The sequence below is a fragment of the Ascaphus truei genome, chromosome 16 (genome assembly GCF_040206685.1).
Source record: "Ascaphus truei isolate aAscTru1 chromosome 16, aAscTru1.hap1, whole genome shotgun sequence".
NCBI classification, from domain to species: domain Eukaryota; kingdom Metazoa; phylum Chordata; class Amphibia; order Anura; family Ascaphidae; genus Ascaphus; species Ascaphus truei.
This window is the reverse complement of record NC_134498.1, coordinates 12,419,569-12,435,247: the sequence shown is the minus strand read 5'-3', so window position 1 is coordinate 12,435,247 and position 15,679 is coordinate 12,419,569. Positions and strand designations below refer to the sequence as shown.

General features: G+C 46.8%; 1 protein-coding gene across 3 annotated transcripts in view; it reads right to left on the bottom strand.

The window, feature by feature from the left end:
• Window positions 1-3,677: 3,677 nt before the first annotated feature.
• Window positions 3,678-15,679, bottom strand: part of LOC142467290 (uncharacterized) — a 62,070-nt gene continuing 50,068 nt past the window's right edge. Inside the window, exons 8-9 of one of the 3 annotated variants that reach the window (XR_012788353.1) lie at window positions 14,036-14,903; window positions 3,678-3,758 (exon numbers count right to left, since the gene is read on the bottom strand). Coding sequence is in view for 1 of the 3 variants with exons in the window: in XM_075572772.1 (XP_075428887.1) it covers window positions 14,215-14,903 (689 nt within the window). In the remaining 2 variants the exon portion in view is untranslated. Of the gene's footprint in view, window positions 3,759-11,699; window positions 14,904-15,679 lie in introns of those variants that run through there. The other 2 variants (XM_075572772.1, XR_012788352.1) reach the window with 2 other exon arrangements.

Below are 15,679 nucleotides of genomic sequence, written 5' to 3'. Positions count from 1 at the left end.
GGGTAGGTGGGGGGCATCTCAAGCCGGAGCCGGCTAAGGTAGAGGCAATTCTCGAGTGGCCAGGGCCCTGAACAAAGAAGCAAGTTATGGCTTTCTTAGGCACCGCTGGCTACTATAGGAAGTTTGTCCCCCAGTACAGCGCCCTGGCCAACCCCCTAACTGACTTGACCCAGAAGAAACTCTAGCTTCTGGTTGCCTGGTCTCCTGCTTTTGGGGAGGCATTCCAGGCTCTGAAATGTATCCTGGCAGCACCCGATTACAGCAAACGATTCCTGGTGCAGACTGATGCCTCAGACTATGGTATCGGTGCTGTACTGAGCCAGCTAGGCGGGATGGGGGAGAACACCCGATCATCTACCTGAGTCATAAGCTGTTGCCTCGGGAGGTGGCTTATGCCACCATTGAAAAGGAGTGCCTGGCAATTGTGTGGGCACTGATGAAACTTCTGCCCTACCTGTATGGTAGAGCTTTTACTGTCATCATAGATCACAATCCCCTCAGCTGGTTACAGAGGGTGTCGGGGGAGAACGGAAAGTTGCTTCGCTGGAGCCTGTCCTTGCAGGAATTTGCTTTACTATTCAGCACAAAAAGGGCAATGAGCACGGCAATGCTGATGGACTCTCCCGTCAGAGACCCACGTACCTCCAGAGCTTCTAGGCTTGCGGAGACACCGGATGAGGTGGCTGCCCAAGAGCCTTCGTCTTGAGGTGGGAGGTGTGACGGTAAGGGAATAACCAGGCTATACAATAAAAGGTTAAGCCCATGTGGTTACTACTGAGAACCATGGGCCCCTGGCAGCTACCTAGCACCATAAGCCAGGGGCCAGGTATTATAACATGTAAAAGTTAAAGTGTCCCCTGGTTTTCCACTTTTCATGTTCCCTTTACCCTAGACTCATGAAACGTTCTATGTGTAAGTTTTAGGTGGGATATTTGGGTAGAAATGCAATGGTTTTGTTTGCAGGAGTTCGGGGGCCAAAGATACTGGTAGTCCCCTAATTCTCCCTGTCGTGCAGGCATGATTTGCCGGTACGCGGGTCGAATTACACCGAGGCTGCCCAGTGTACCCAGACTCCTGGTTTTCAAGCCCAGATATCCCAGTCCTATTTGCCTTACAAATATGAGTCTCTCCAAGTGATCCTATGTATTAAAGTATGTTTTATTTCATTTGTGCTTTTACTATAAATGTCTATTCTGTCAGCCCGGGCATCCATATAGGTGCCGGAAAGACTGGATAAACATCTGAGTTCAAAGAGGAGACGGGATGTTGAGAGGTATTGGGTTGCTAAGTGGCTGGGCAGGGCGGAGTACTGAGTCCGGAGTATAGAGACCCCCTGCGGGGAGGACACTTTGGTCTGCCAGATTCAGTGGAGCTTGCCTAGTAGGTGGCAATGGGTTGACGGGGGAAGCGGCAGAGTTTTGGCGCATTTCCCATTCGTCAATTCATATGTCCCGCCCACGGGGCATCCCGAGCCATCTTGTCACGCCTTTTCTGATGTCAGCCAAAGGACGAGCACCTATTCCTATTGGCTAGTGGGATAGGGTTCCCACGCTCTGGTGGCTCCTCCTACTGCACCGACACACTTTATTCGAGCAAATACCCAGTATGTACCTGGCAGATACCTGGAATGCGCCGCTCCTCACCTCTGACAAGCCCCGTTGCGTTTGCCTTCCCAGCCTGGGTTCATGCCTGGCTGACGGGCGGCTGATCTGTTAAATGATAATGATTAGGATTTAATAGGCTGCAATGCTTCGCGTGTCTACCAGATGGCATAAATTCATGAATTGTAATGCAGTATATATATATATATATATATACTGTGCAGTATTGCAGCCAGCGGGAATAAAATGCTTCAATCCCTGCCTGGAAAATACCTCAATGCACTCGGGCAGAAAACAGTCACAAACCTCAATACACCCGGGTATACCCGAATTCGTGGGACTAGCCGAGCTCGAATAAAGTGTGTCGCCAGTGTACCTCCATGCTAAGGATAGCTGAGCAGAGTGTATGTAAGGAGGAAGCCGACTCAGAGAACCAGACGATCTAGTGACTTGTGTCAGTGAAGCTAGGGCTTGCTTTTCAAAGTTGCTCTGTCACGAATAGCAGAGCAACTGGCTTCGTTTTGAAGTCAGACGTAAGGTCCAAGTTCTAATTTTAGAATGTAGCAGTCTCAGCTAGGAACTGAAACCAAAAAGCGGACCAGGAAGCCCAGCTGTATATCCCTGTCAGGTTAAGCCTTCCGAAGCAGACGCCGTGCTCCTAGTAGAGCCTAGATTTCACTCCCATACACCCAGTAAGTGTACTTGTATCCTTATTTTCTGAATTCATTGTGTTGTAAGCGGGGTTTCCCGAATAAACTGCAAGTTGTTCTTACTACCTTGTTTTGCCTAGTGAATGATCCCAGTACAAATATAAATACGTGTCAGAAGTCCTGGTCTCCCATGACAGGCTTTTAGTTAAATTCTTTGGCCAAAGCATTGTAAGCTTGCAGACTATGGCAAGGTATGTATGTACAGTATATCTTTATAATTGTCAGAATGGAAGTTTGACTAACTTCAAATGTGTTGCACTGGAATCTGTGAAGCCACACTTTAGGGGGGGAGATAGAAGCAATTTGCTTCACAGACGTGAGGCTTTTTGGATTTTCGCACTAAATACTCTAGTACCTAATGGGTTAAACATTGATTGGAATTTAAAAAGCTTCTTATAAATTTTGTATGATTTATTTAGCATTATTCATTCAGTAGTGTTTATTAGAATATACTATGAATGTTATTATTATTATTATCTACATAACCTTCTGATACATAAACTCAAGAGGATTTATTTCTCTTTAATATCATGATAATATTTAAATTAATATTAGTTTTTCCATCAGTTTATCCATTTTATTGTGTTCCAATTAGTTCACTCTCTGTTATTCCCACCCAGTGTGTCCCTCAGTTTCCAGATTTAGTTATTTTTATACATTGTTGCCTTTTTCTTCTTTTTCTTTTCCATCTTGCTGTATTCATATCAGCTATATGTGTTAATGTTTTGCCTTAATTGATTTCTCTTTAAATGACATCTTTGCATTTATTACTGTGCATCTCTAGTGCATTACTAATGATCTTTATTTTTAGATCTATTGCATTATTTACATAGGTTTGTGATGAATGATGTATCTGTAGTCACACTATTATGTCATATGAGGAACTTGGTATGTTTAGCTTACTTTTATTTGCAAGCTTAGTCTCTCATTGTGTTATTTGCTCTATTACTCAATAAGGACACCATCTATGCAAAACATATGCAAAACATAAGTTTATTTCATCAGTTTTGGTGATTTTTGCTGCTTTTGTGTGGGTTGTCTCCTGCAGATTGTCTGTTTTTATTGTGGGATGTTCTGTTTCTCTTTTCTTCCTTTGTTTTCTCTGTTTTTTCTGCAAGACAAATGTAATTAATTATTTATATCTGCTGTCTTGTATGACAGGGAGAGTCATAAATACCCAGGACCTCCCCCACCTTGTTACTCCTTGAGAAAGCGCCATAGTGGGCGTGAAACGCGTGGGAGAGTAGTTAGCACTGTCTGTTTTTTTCTTTTTTATGTAGTTCATTAAAGCATACTTTTATAACCACTTTTTTGCTGGTGAGTGCCTATTTTTGCATTATGGAGCGGCGGGATTATTGATTCTTACCTTGTTCTATTGCTGTTTGAGAGAATCTGCTTCACCACCGGGTGCCTGGAGGAGACGCTTTCGGCAGCGTCAGGGCAGCTGCTGCAAGAAAGGGTGACCAAGGCGGCATATCATTGTGAGTAGAGGGTACTCCATGCCGGGCATAGCCAGGGCTAGTGGGACGTAGTGATTGCATATCACAATTGGCTGTCCCCACTGTGTTCCCTCCTTGTCACCCCCATCAATCTATTATACAGAAAACCGCAGCCCCTTAATCCCTATTTTCCGGTGTCAACACCCATCATTATTTTATTACTGCCCATAGGGCATCATTACAGACCTCCTGGAGCTTTAACACGGTTTTTCTATGTTCCCTAACACTACTGCACCCACAAGAAGCCCTCATAACCTCTCTAATTGGCACACCTGGAAAAAAAGGTTGTCCACCCCATGTCTGGCATTTTCACTTAAAGGGTCAGTGCCCCTAATATCCAAAGTACTAATAGAAGCAACATGGAAGAGATTACATCAGAGTGATGAATGCCTTTTTTTTTTTTTTTAACCATTTCATGCCTTTAACCCTTTGTGTGCCCCAGGACTTGCATAATGGGGTCCGGCACTCCAGTGGTACCATTACCTAATGGCTTTGTATAACAAAATGACAGCTCATATTGCTAGGGGAGAGGGTGTCCCGCGCCGCTGTGGGGTGCAGAACGCGACTTATACTGATGGGAACCAAAAGGGGGGTGACTCATCCCCTTCCGTTCAGTGACGGAACGATCATGTGACGGCTTCGTAGGGGCCCGAGGGGCTGTGGCACTCAAAGGGTTAAATAAAAATAAAACATTTTATATATATATAGCTATTTTTATGCTGCAGTTCAAACTTTTGAGATATTACTGCACTATATATGGGGGTATATAAACACACAAGGTGATCACCGCTCAACCATAACATCTGTATATATTATATCATAATTTGAGGGGTGCATATGGGAAGAAACAACATAACTGCAAAGTCCGATCAGAGTAGATCAGAAAAAACATCCTAAAATGCTGCACTCAACCTATTAAAGTATTATCAAAACCTGGTATTGGTGTATTATTCGAAAAGTACAGCTTAACCCCGTTATAGCGCGGTCCTCTGGGTTTTTGTGGTTGTACTGTGTCCGCCGGAGGGGGAAAGCTGAGAACTCTCCCAGCGTTTCCAGACCCGGTGGGGCAGCGGCAACAACACACAGCACTTACCCAGCATCTGGCAGCTCTTCTCCCTGTCTCTGCTTCCTGCTTCCGTCTTGCGAGAGCAAGCTCCCTTAAAGAGACAGTGTGTCTCTGTGTGTGTGTGTGTATTTGACTGTGTGTGTGTGTGTCAGTGTGCTGTGTGTGTGCTCTGTGCTGAGTGTGTGCAGTGTGCTGTGAGTGTGTGCAGTGTGCTGTGAGTGTGTGCAGTGTGCTGTGAGTGTATGCAGTGTGCTGTGAGTGTGTGCAGTGTGCTGTGTGTGTGCAGTGTGGTGTGAATGTATGCAGTGTGCTGTGAGTGTGTGCAGTGTGCTGTGAGTGTATGCAGTGTGCTGTGACTGTATGCAGTGTGCAGTGAGTGTGTGTGCAAAAAAAAAAACTTAAAAAAACTTTTTTTTTTTTTAAATTCGGGGTCTACACTCAAACCGCGTTATAAGCGGATCCGCGTTATAGCGGATCGCGCTATAACGGGGTTGAGCTGTATCTACCGTGGATATAATAGGGCTAATAGAGAGATTGGTCAAGATAACTACCTCTAAGGGGAATAACAAAAAATAATAACATTTTATTTAACATATATATATAGCCCTGTGTGGTTTTGGGCTATATTTCTACCCTCCTCCTGGCAGTAATTCCTGTGTAAGGGCAGGTGCCAGGAGTAATCATGGGTTTCCCCCACCTCAAGCAATTGCACTAAGGAAGTGAAGGTAGGTCACCTGACTCTGTGTCCAATCAAGAGACACAGAGGCGGTGCCTGCTGAAGCTACTTAGGGCAGTTGCATTTCCTATTTAGTCAGTAGAGGTCAGTAGTGTCAGAGTAGTGAGTGAGGAGTAGGAGGTAGTGAGAGGAGGATGCTTAGAGTTGATAAGAGTTATAGTAGGTGGACCAAATACCTCCTGCCCTGCATAGGGTGCAGGGGAAGAGCTAGACCCACTCTGGGTGCCCCAGGCCCAGAGTGGTGTCAGGGGGACATCCTGAAGGAAGACAGCTGGCTGAGAGCAACGGCCTGTACCTGTATGCTGTAATCTGCTGCTGGACTTGAATAAAGAGTCCTGATTTAAAGAGACAGTGTGTGAGACTGGAATCTCTAATCCCTGGGAGGGAAGTTCTGCTGTAGGGATTCCACCTCATATCCCTGGGGCTTGCAGGAGATGGAGGCGCTGCACCATTGAGTAGAACGAAGGCACAACCCCAGAAACCTGTCCTGTTGTTCCCAATGTCACCGTGGGAGACTCAGGCCCTCCTGTTGCCAGCAGGTACGCACCACACACAGACATGTAACGGGAGAGTTAGTTCCCCTAGAGGACCCTATCTGAGGTTGGGGAGGGGGGGCGTTACATATATAAGACTCGTGGTGTGTACATTATTTACAGTGTGGGAATTTAAAACCCCGGTGGGGGTTGAAGAAAAAAGTATTTATTTGTATGGAGCCAGGTAAACCGTGTGTGTTTCATAAAGCAAATGAAATAGAAATAGCCGTGTTAGTCCAGTTGCGATAGTGCAGAGTAAATGAGTACTTCAGTATTAGATGATACCATATTTATTTGGACTAAAAATAGATATTATAAGACAAGCTTTCAAGAGCTCTCCTCTTTTGCTCAGGTCAGCCATACTGATTTACAAATCTTCCCGGAGTTCAACAGTAAATAATAATCCCACTTGTGAGCACATTCCCAGTCTCAGACAGGTCTGCAACCCTGCCTTTCCCCATTATCTCTGAGCAAACAGTGCTTCCGCTACACCAAGGGATTCTGGGACATGACATGTAAATGAGCACAGTGTGTCACTCTACTTCTCATCCATTTTGACATGGACACCTATAAACTTATGCCTGCCGTATTACACAGCATTTCAGCACCGCCCAGGTTTAAGAAGTGCAGAGCCAGTAACCCATTGAAGTCGTTCGGCACTTACGCCGTTTAAATGAATATTAGTGACATGAAAAAACAAATCCTCAGCACTCAACCCCGGTGACAATCACAAAATCAGAAACATATTAAAGCTGCAGTTCAAGCCATATCCTACATGTGTTTTAATAAATCAGCTCTGTACTGTGAGGAAATACTTGTGGCATTTAAAAAAAAAAATGTTTTAAAGACATTTTTTTTAATGTTTCTAATGTAGGAAGCATTTCCAAAGTGACAGCCCCGTCCCCTTCTGATAGGCTCTGGCTCTTGAGCCCCGCCCTCGCTCTAGCAGTGCACTAATTGTATCTAGTAACTGTCCAGTCAATCATATTCTAGGAACTACATTTCCCAAAATGCTGTGCAAGAACTGAATTAAATAGCCCCGAGCAAGCGATTGATTACAGGATAACAGATCGATCTGCAGCTTAGCTAATCACTTGTCCGTGTGCAAATTGTATTGATGCACATATTGACTGGGGGAAAAAAAATATATATTTTTTTAAACGGCAGCTTGAACTGCAGCCTTAGGGCTGGACCCCGCTGGCTACTGCAGCGCCCGCTGTGGCGGATGCTGCAGGGACGAGAGCCCTCCCCTCAATGGCACCAGGCCCGCTGCGAGGGGGGGCCGCAGCGCTGGGGCGAGAGTTGCTCCTGCTCTCAATAGAATTGAGAGCAGGACTTGCTACGGAGCGCTAAGCCACGCCCCCCGGCGGTTCAGCCAATGAGGGTGAACCTGCCGGGTGACGTCATGGCCGCGCCCCCGTCACTCCCTCGCCACGCCCCCTCCGGTCTTTTGGTCTGCATCTCCCTGCAGACCGGGGAATCGGCTGCACGCGCTGCCAGTCTCGCGGGCGCGCGTGCAGCGGAGGTACTGGGGCCTCAGCCTAAAGAACAAAGGCTGTAAGTTTCTTATACTCTCAGAGTTGAAAACATATGAAAGAAAATGACAAGAAAATAAGTGCATACAGCACTACGGTAATAAAATGTATTAACCTCTAGACACAAAAAAAGTTATGTAGAGTAAAAAAGTTACAAAAACCCTCCACCGGGCAAATAAATATACCACGTGTGAGCACATCCACGTGTCAGACAGGTCTGCAGCCCTGCCCATCCCCATTATCTCTTAGCATACAGTGCTTCCATTCCAGCCAGGGATTCTGGGTAATGACATGCAAATGAGCACTAACAGTGCGTCACGTTTTGCTTCTTGTAAGCTTATGCCTGCCATATTACACAGCTTTGTCAGGCCAGCCTGGGTTACAGAAGTGAGAGAATCTGTGGCTGCAATGGAAGCACTGTATGCTAAGATATAATGGGGAAGGGCAGGGTTGCAGACCTGTCTGATACGTGAATGTGCTCACAATTAGAGTTTTTATTTGATGTACGGTGGAGGGTTTTTGTCTTTTTTTTTTTATTCACATAACTTTTTTTGTTGTCTGGTTATATCCACGTCCAGATACACATTACACACAGAGTGCACCATCCTCACACTCCCAGCTTCACATTACACACACGGTGCACCATCCTCACACTCCCAGCTTCACATTACACACACGGTGCACCATCCTCACACTCCCAGCTTCACATTACACACACATTGCATCAGCCTCACACTCCCAGCTTCACATTACACACACAGTGCACCATCCTCACACTCCCAGCTTCACATTACACACACAGTGCACCATCCTCACACTCCCAGCTTCACATTACACACACAGTGCATCATCCTCACGCTCCCAGCTTCACATTGCACACACAGTGCACCATCCTCACACTCCCAGCTTCACATTACATACACGGTGCACCATCCTCACACTCCCAGCTTCACATTACACACACGGTGCACCATCCTCACACTCCCAGCTTCACATTGCACACACTGTGCACCATCCTCACACTCCCAGCTTCACATTGCACACACTGTGCACCATCCTCACACTCCCAGCTTCACATTGCACACACAGTGCACCATCCTCACACTTCCAGCTTCACATTGCACACACGTGCATCGTCCTTACACTCCCAGCTTCACATTGCATACACAGTGCATCGTCCTTACACTCCCAGCTTCACATTACATACACGGTGCACCCGCCTCACACTCCCAGCTTCACATTGCACACACGGTGCACCATCCTCACACTCCCAGCTTCACATTACACACACGGTGCACCATCCTCACACTCCCAGCTTCACATTACACACACGGTGCACCATCCTCACACTCCCAGCTTCACATTACACACACGGTGCATCATCCTTACACTCCCAGCTTCACATTACACACACAGTGCACCGTCCTCACACTCCCAGCTTCACATTACACACACAGTGCACCATCCTCACACTCCCAGCTTCACATTACACACACGGTGCACCATCCTCACACTCCCAGCTTCACATTACACACACGGTGCATCATCCTTACACTCCCAGCTTCACATTACACACACGGTGCACCATCCTCACACTCCCACCTTCACATTACACACACGGTGCACCAGCCTCACACTCCCAGCTTCACATTACACACACGGTGCATCATCCTTACACTCCCAGCTTCACATTACACACACAGTGCACCATCCTCACACTCCCAGCTTCACATTACACACACAGTGCACCATCCTCACACTCCCAGCTTCACATTACACACACAGTGCACCATCCTCACACTCCCAGCTTCACATTACACACACAGTGCACCATCCTCACACTCCCAGCTTCACATTACACACACGGTGCACCAGCCTCACACTCCCAGCTTCACATTGCACACACAGTGCACCATCCTCACACTCCCACCTTCACATTACACACACGGTGCACCAGCCTCACACTCCCAGCTTCACATTACACACACGGTGCATCATCCTTACACTCCCAGCTTCACATTACACACACAGTGCACCATCCTCACACTCCCAGCTTCACATTACACACACAGTGCACCATCCTCACACTCCCAGCTTCACATTACACACACAGTGCACCATCCTCACACTCCCAGCTTCACATTACACACACAGTGCACCATCCTCACACTCCCAGCTTCACATTACACACACAGTGCATCATCCTCACGCTCCCAGCTTCACATTACACACACGGTGCACCATCCTCACACTCCCAGCTTCACATTACATACACGGTGCACCATCCTCACACTCCCAGCTTCACATTACACACACGGTGCACCATCCTCACACTCCCAGCTTCACATTGCACACACTGTGCACCATCCTCACACTCCCAGCTTCACATTGCACACACTGTGCACCATCCTCACACTCCCAGCTTCACATTGCACACACAGTGCACCATCCTCACACTTCCAGCTTCACAGTGCACACACGTGCATCGTCCTTACACTCCCAGCTTCACATTGCACACACAGTGCACCATCCTCACACTCCCACCTTCACATTACACACACGGTGCACCAGCCTCACACTCCCAGCTTCACATTACACACACGGTGCATCATCCTTACACTCCCAGCTTCACATTACACACACAGTGCACCATCCTCACACTCCCAGCTTCACATTACACACACAGTGCACCATCCTCACACTCCCAGCTTCACATTACACACACAGTGCACCATCCTCACACTCCCAGCTTCACATTACACACACAGTGCACCATCCTCACACTCCCAGCGTCACATTACACACACGGTGCACCCGCCTCACACTCCCAGCTTCACATTACACACACAGTGCACCATCCTCACACTCCCAGCTTCACATTACACACACAGTGCACCATCCTCACACTCCCAGCTTCACATTACACACACGGTGCACCATCCTCACACTCCCAGCTTCACATTACACACACGGTGCACCATCCTCACACTCCCAGCTTCACATTACACACACGGTGCACCATCCTCACACTCCCAGCTTCACATTACACACACAGTGCATCATCCTCACACTCCCAGCTTCACATTGCACACAGAGTGCATCATCCTCACACTCCCAGCTTCACATTACACACACGGTGCACCATCCTCACACTCCCAGCTTCACATTACACACACGGTGCACCATCCTCACACTCCCAGCTTCACATTACACACACAGTGCACCATCCTCACACTCCCAGCTTCACATTACACACACGGTGCACCATCCTCACACTCCCAGCTTCACATTACACACACGGTGCACCATCCTCACACTCCCAGCTTCACATTACACACACGGTGCACCATCCTCACACTCCCAGCTTCACATTACACACACGGTGCACCATCCTCACACTCCCAGCTTCACATTACACACACGGTGCACCATCCTCACACTCCCAGCTTCACATTACACACACGTGCACCATCCTCACACTCCCAGCTTCACATTGCACACACGTGCATCATCCTCACACTCCCAGCTTCACATTACACACACGGTGCACCATCCTCACACTCCCAGCTTCACATTACACACACAGTGCACCAGCCTCACACTCCCAGCGTCAAATTACACACACAGTGCACCATCCTCACACTCCCAGCTTCACATTACACACACGTGCACCATCCTCACACTCCCAGCTTCACATTACACACACGGTGCACCATCCTCACACTCCCAGCTTCACATTACACACGGTGCACCATCCTCACACTCCCAGCTTCACATTACACACACGGTGCACCATCCTCACACTCCCAGTTTCACATTACACACACGGTGCACCATCCTCACACTCCCAGCTTCACATTACACACACAGTGCACCATCCTCACACTCCCAGCTTCACATTACACACACGGTGCACCATCCTCACGCTCCCAGCTTCACATTACACACACAGTGCACCATCCTCACACTCCCAGCTTCACATTACACACACAGTGCACCATCCTCACACTCCCAGTTTCACATTACACACACGGTGCACCATCCTCACACTCCCAGCTTCACATTACACACACGGTGCACCATCCTCACACTCCCAGCTTCACATTACACACACGGTGCACCATCCTCACACTCCCAGCTTCACATTACACACACGGTGCATCATCCTCACACTCCCGGCTTCACATTGCACACACAGTGCATCATCCTCACACTCCCAGCTTCACATTGCACACAGAGTGCATCATCCTCACACTCCCAGCTTCACATTACACACACGGTGCACCATCCTCACACTCCCAGCTTTAAATTACACACACGGTGCACCATCCTCACACTCCCAGCTTCACATTGCACACACAGTGCACCATCCTCACACTCCCAGCTTCACATTACACACATGTGCATCATCCTCACACTCCCAGCTTCACATTACACACACGTGCACCATCCTCACACTCCCAGCTTCACATTGCACACACGGTGCACCATCCTCACACTCCCAGCTTCACATTACACACACAGTGCATCATCCTCACACTCCCAGCTTCACATTACACACACGTGCACCATCCTCACACTCCCAGCTTCACATTACACACACAGTGCACCATCCTCACACTCCCAGCTTCACATTACACACACGGTGCACCATCCTCACACTCCCAGCTTTACATTACACACACGGTGCACCATCCTCACACTCCCAGCTTCACATTACACACACAGTGCACCGTCCTCACACTCCCAGCGTCAAATTACACACACAGTGCACCATCCTCACACTCCCAGCTTCACATTACACACATGTGCACCATCCTCACACTCCCAGCTTCACATTACACACACAGTGCACCAGCCTCACACTCCCAGCATCAAATTACACACACAGTGCACCATCCTCACACTCCCAGCTTCACATTACACACACGTGCACCATCCTCACACTCCCAGCTTCACATTACACACACGTGCTCCATCCTCACACTCCCAGCTTCACATTACACACAAAGTGCACCAGCCTCACACTCCCAGCTTCACATTACACACACAGTGCACCATCCTCACACTCCCAGCTTCACATTACACACACGTGCACCATCCTCACACTCCCAGCTTCACATTACACACACAGTGCACCATCCTCACACTCCCAAATTCACATTACACACACAGCGCACCATCCTCACACTCCCAGCTTCACATTGCACACACAGTGCATCATCCTCACACTCCCAGCTTCACATTACACACACAGTGCACCATCCTCACACTCCAAGCTTCACATTACACACACATTGCATCAGCCTCACACTCCCAGCTTCACATTACACACACATTGCACCAGCCTCACACTCCCAGCTTCACATTACACACACAGTGCACCATCCTCACACTCCCAGCTTCACATTACACACACATTGCACCATCCTCATACTCCCAGCTTCACATTGCACACACAGTGCATCATCCTCACACTCCCAGCTTCACATTACACACACAGTGCACCATCCTCACACTCCCAGCTTCACATTACACACACATTGCACCATCCTCACACTCCCAGCTTCACATTGCACACACATTGCACCATCCTCACACTCCCAGCTTCACATTACACACACATTGCATCAGCCTCACACTCCCAGCGTCACATTACACACACATTGCACCATCCTCACACTCCCAGCTTCACATTACACACACAGTGCACCATCCTCACACTCCCAGCTTCACATTACACACACAGTGCACCATCCTCACACTCCCAGCTTCACATTACACACACAGTGCACCATCGTCACACTCCCAGCTTCACATTACACACACGGTGCACCTTCCTCACACTCCCAGCTTCACATTACACACACATTGCACCATCCTCACACTCCCAGCTTCACATTGTGTGTCAAAGTTCGGCCTGCGAACGTTCAGATGAACTTTTCTATTTCTTTGCAAACCTGCAAAAGTTAATTGAACTTTTTGTTAAAAAAATCACGCAAAGGAACGCAATTCTGCCTAAATCTCCATTTTGCTGCAATTTTTTTTTTAAGTTCATAAAAGCAAACCTTTTAAGTTCGCTTCCCTTTTACTAAAGATTATGCTTCTTTGCATTCTTGCAAAACTTTTTTTCGAATACAGAAACATTTGTTAAATATCAAAAATGATAAATGAAAATCAAAAATGCGGCTTTCGCAGACAATTCAAAGTTTGAAGAAAAGCTGGCCCATCTCTAGTTTTCAGTACAAAATTTGCAAAAATATTAAAAATAACTTGAACTATAATATAAAACAACTGTGAGATTTTATGCGGGTGAATGCTTTTCTCTTTGTTGTGTTTGAGTTTGGATACCCACCAAATTACTGCTGAACTTTGTAGAACTTTTTTCGTTGGCATGATTGTTCTGAATTATAGTCCCCCGTGGGATGTCAATAAAGATTTCATCACATACTGTTGTCATGGGGAAAGTACCAGTGTTAGGAACAGGAGCTAATACAGTATATTAATAAGCACTGTTTCACATATGCTTTCTTTCTAATCAGGGATTTGATCTGGAGGGTGAGCTGTATTTGTCTTGCCATCTTGTGCTCTTTTGTGAGTCTTCTTGTGCTTCATGAGATTAGTACTCTGACTGAAGCACTTTTCACAGTCCGGGCACTTGTATGGTTTCTCCCCTGTGTGGGTTCTCCGGTGTTGGATGAGATTTGAGACTTGAGTGAAGCTCTTCTTGCATTCTTTGCAGTTGTATGGTCTTTCTCCGGTGTGTGTTCTCAAGTGGGTAATAAGGTTATATTGCTGACTGAAGCTTCTGTCACATTCATTGCATGAATAGGGTCTCTCGCCAGTGTGTGTCCTCTTATGAATCTTAAGACGCTCAAAAGTCCGAAAGCATCTCCCACATTCTTGGCATTCGTACAGCCTGGGTTTGTCCATGAACTCAGGACAGATATATCTTTCATCTGGCTTTGCTCCTTGTGGTATGATGGGATCAACAAGAATGCAGAAACCAGTTTCATTTTCAGGTGCTGTCTTTATCGTGAACTCTGAAGGACTGTCCTGGGCTTGTTTGGACCCTCCATCTACTGGTTTATAGATCGCTCTTTCTTCAGAAAGAATCTTCTCTATAGATTGGGTGTATAGTACTTCTGGCTGATTGGACACGACGTTATATTCCTTGCAGTATATATCCTCCTCTTCCTTTGCAAGTGGTGAGCCATGCACCGCTAAATAACAAAGAATTAATCAGTTAATGCGCCAAAACAACACTTTAAGATGTATAACTCCAAAGCTGGTGTTTAAACACATAACTTTTCTCTAAAGCCAAAAAGCCATATTTACTAAGCAGTGCTACTCTATAAAACACCTTCCAGCATCTCTTACTAAATATCAAAAAAGAGAGAGATCTTAAAAATAGGGTGCTTGCCCAAATGTGTGTTACTAGTCACAATATAAGATGCAAAACAGAGAAGCAATAGGAGCAGTAACACCAGTTATAACATATGAAAAGCAGCATTTCCTACTTTTTTCCTTCCATGCTTTATATGAAGAGCAGCATGGTGAGCAGCTCAGCTGAGACCTGTCTCAAGCAGAAGCGATAAGTGGTACTCTGTGCCAGTTAGGGTTGGGCGATTACAAAAAAACTGCCACAATAATGATATCAATAAAATGATCACAATAACAATATATATCGCGATAAAAATTTGATTTAACCCCCCCCCCCCCGAAAAATGTTCTAGCAAATCAAAATGAAATGTGTTCTCAAAAGAAACACATTTTCTTTAGATTTCCTATAACAAAGTGCCCTTCATTTCCAAATCGTTTCCATCTCGGGCACTTCACAGTTTCTCCCATCACCCAAAATGCCCCTCATCCCATCACTCTCACCCTTAGACACTCCCTCCATGTAAAAAACACATTTCAGTTATAAAATGTTATATAAAACAGGTTTTTTGACAATTCTTAGGCTGCACCTATGACCACCGGCATCCCGTAATAGGTC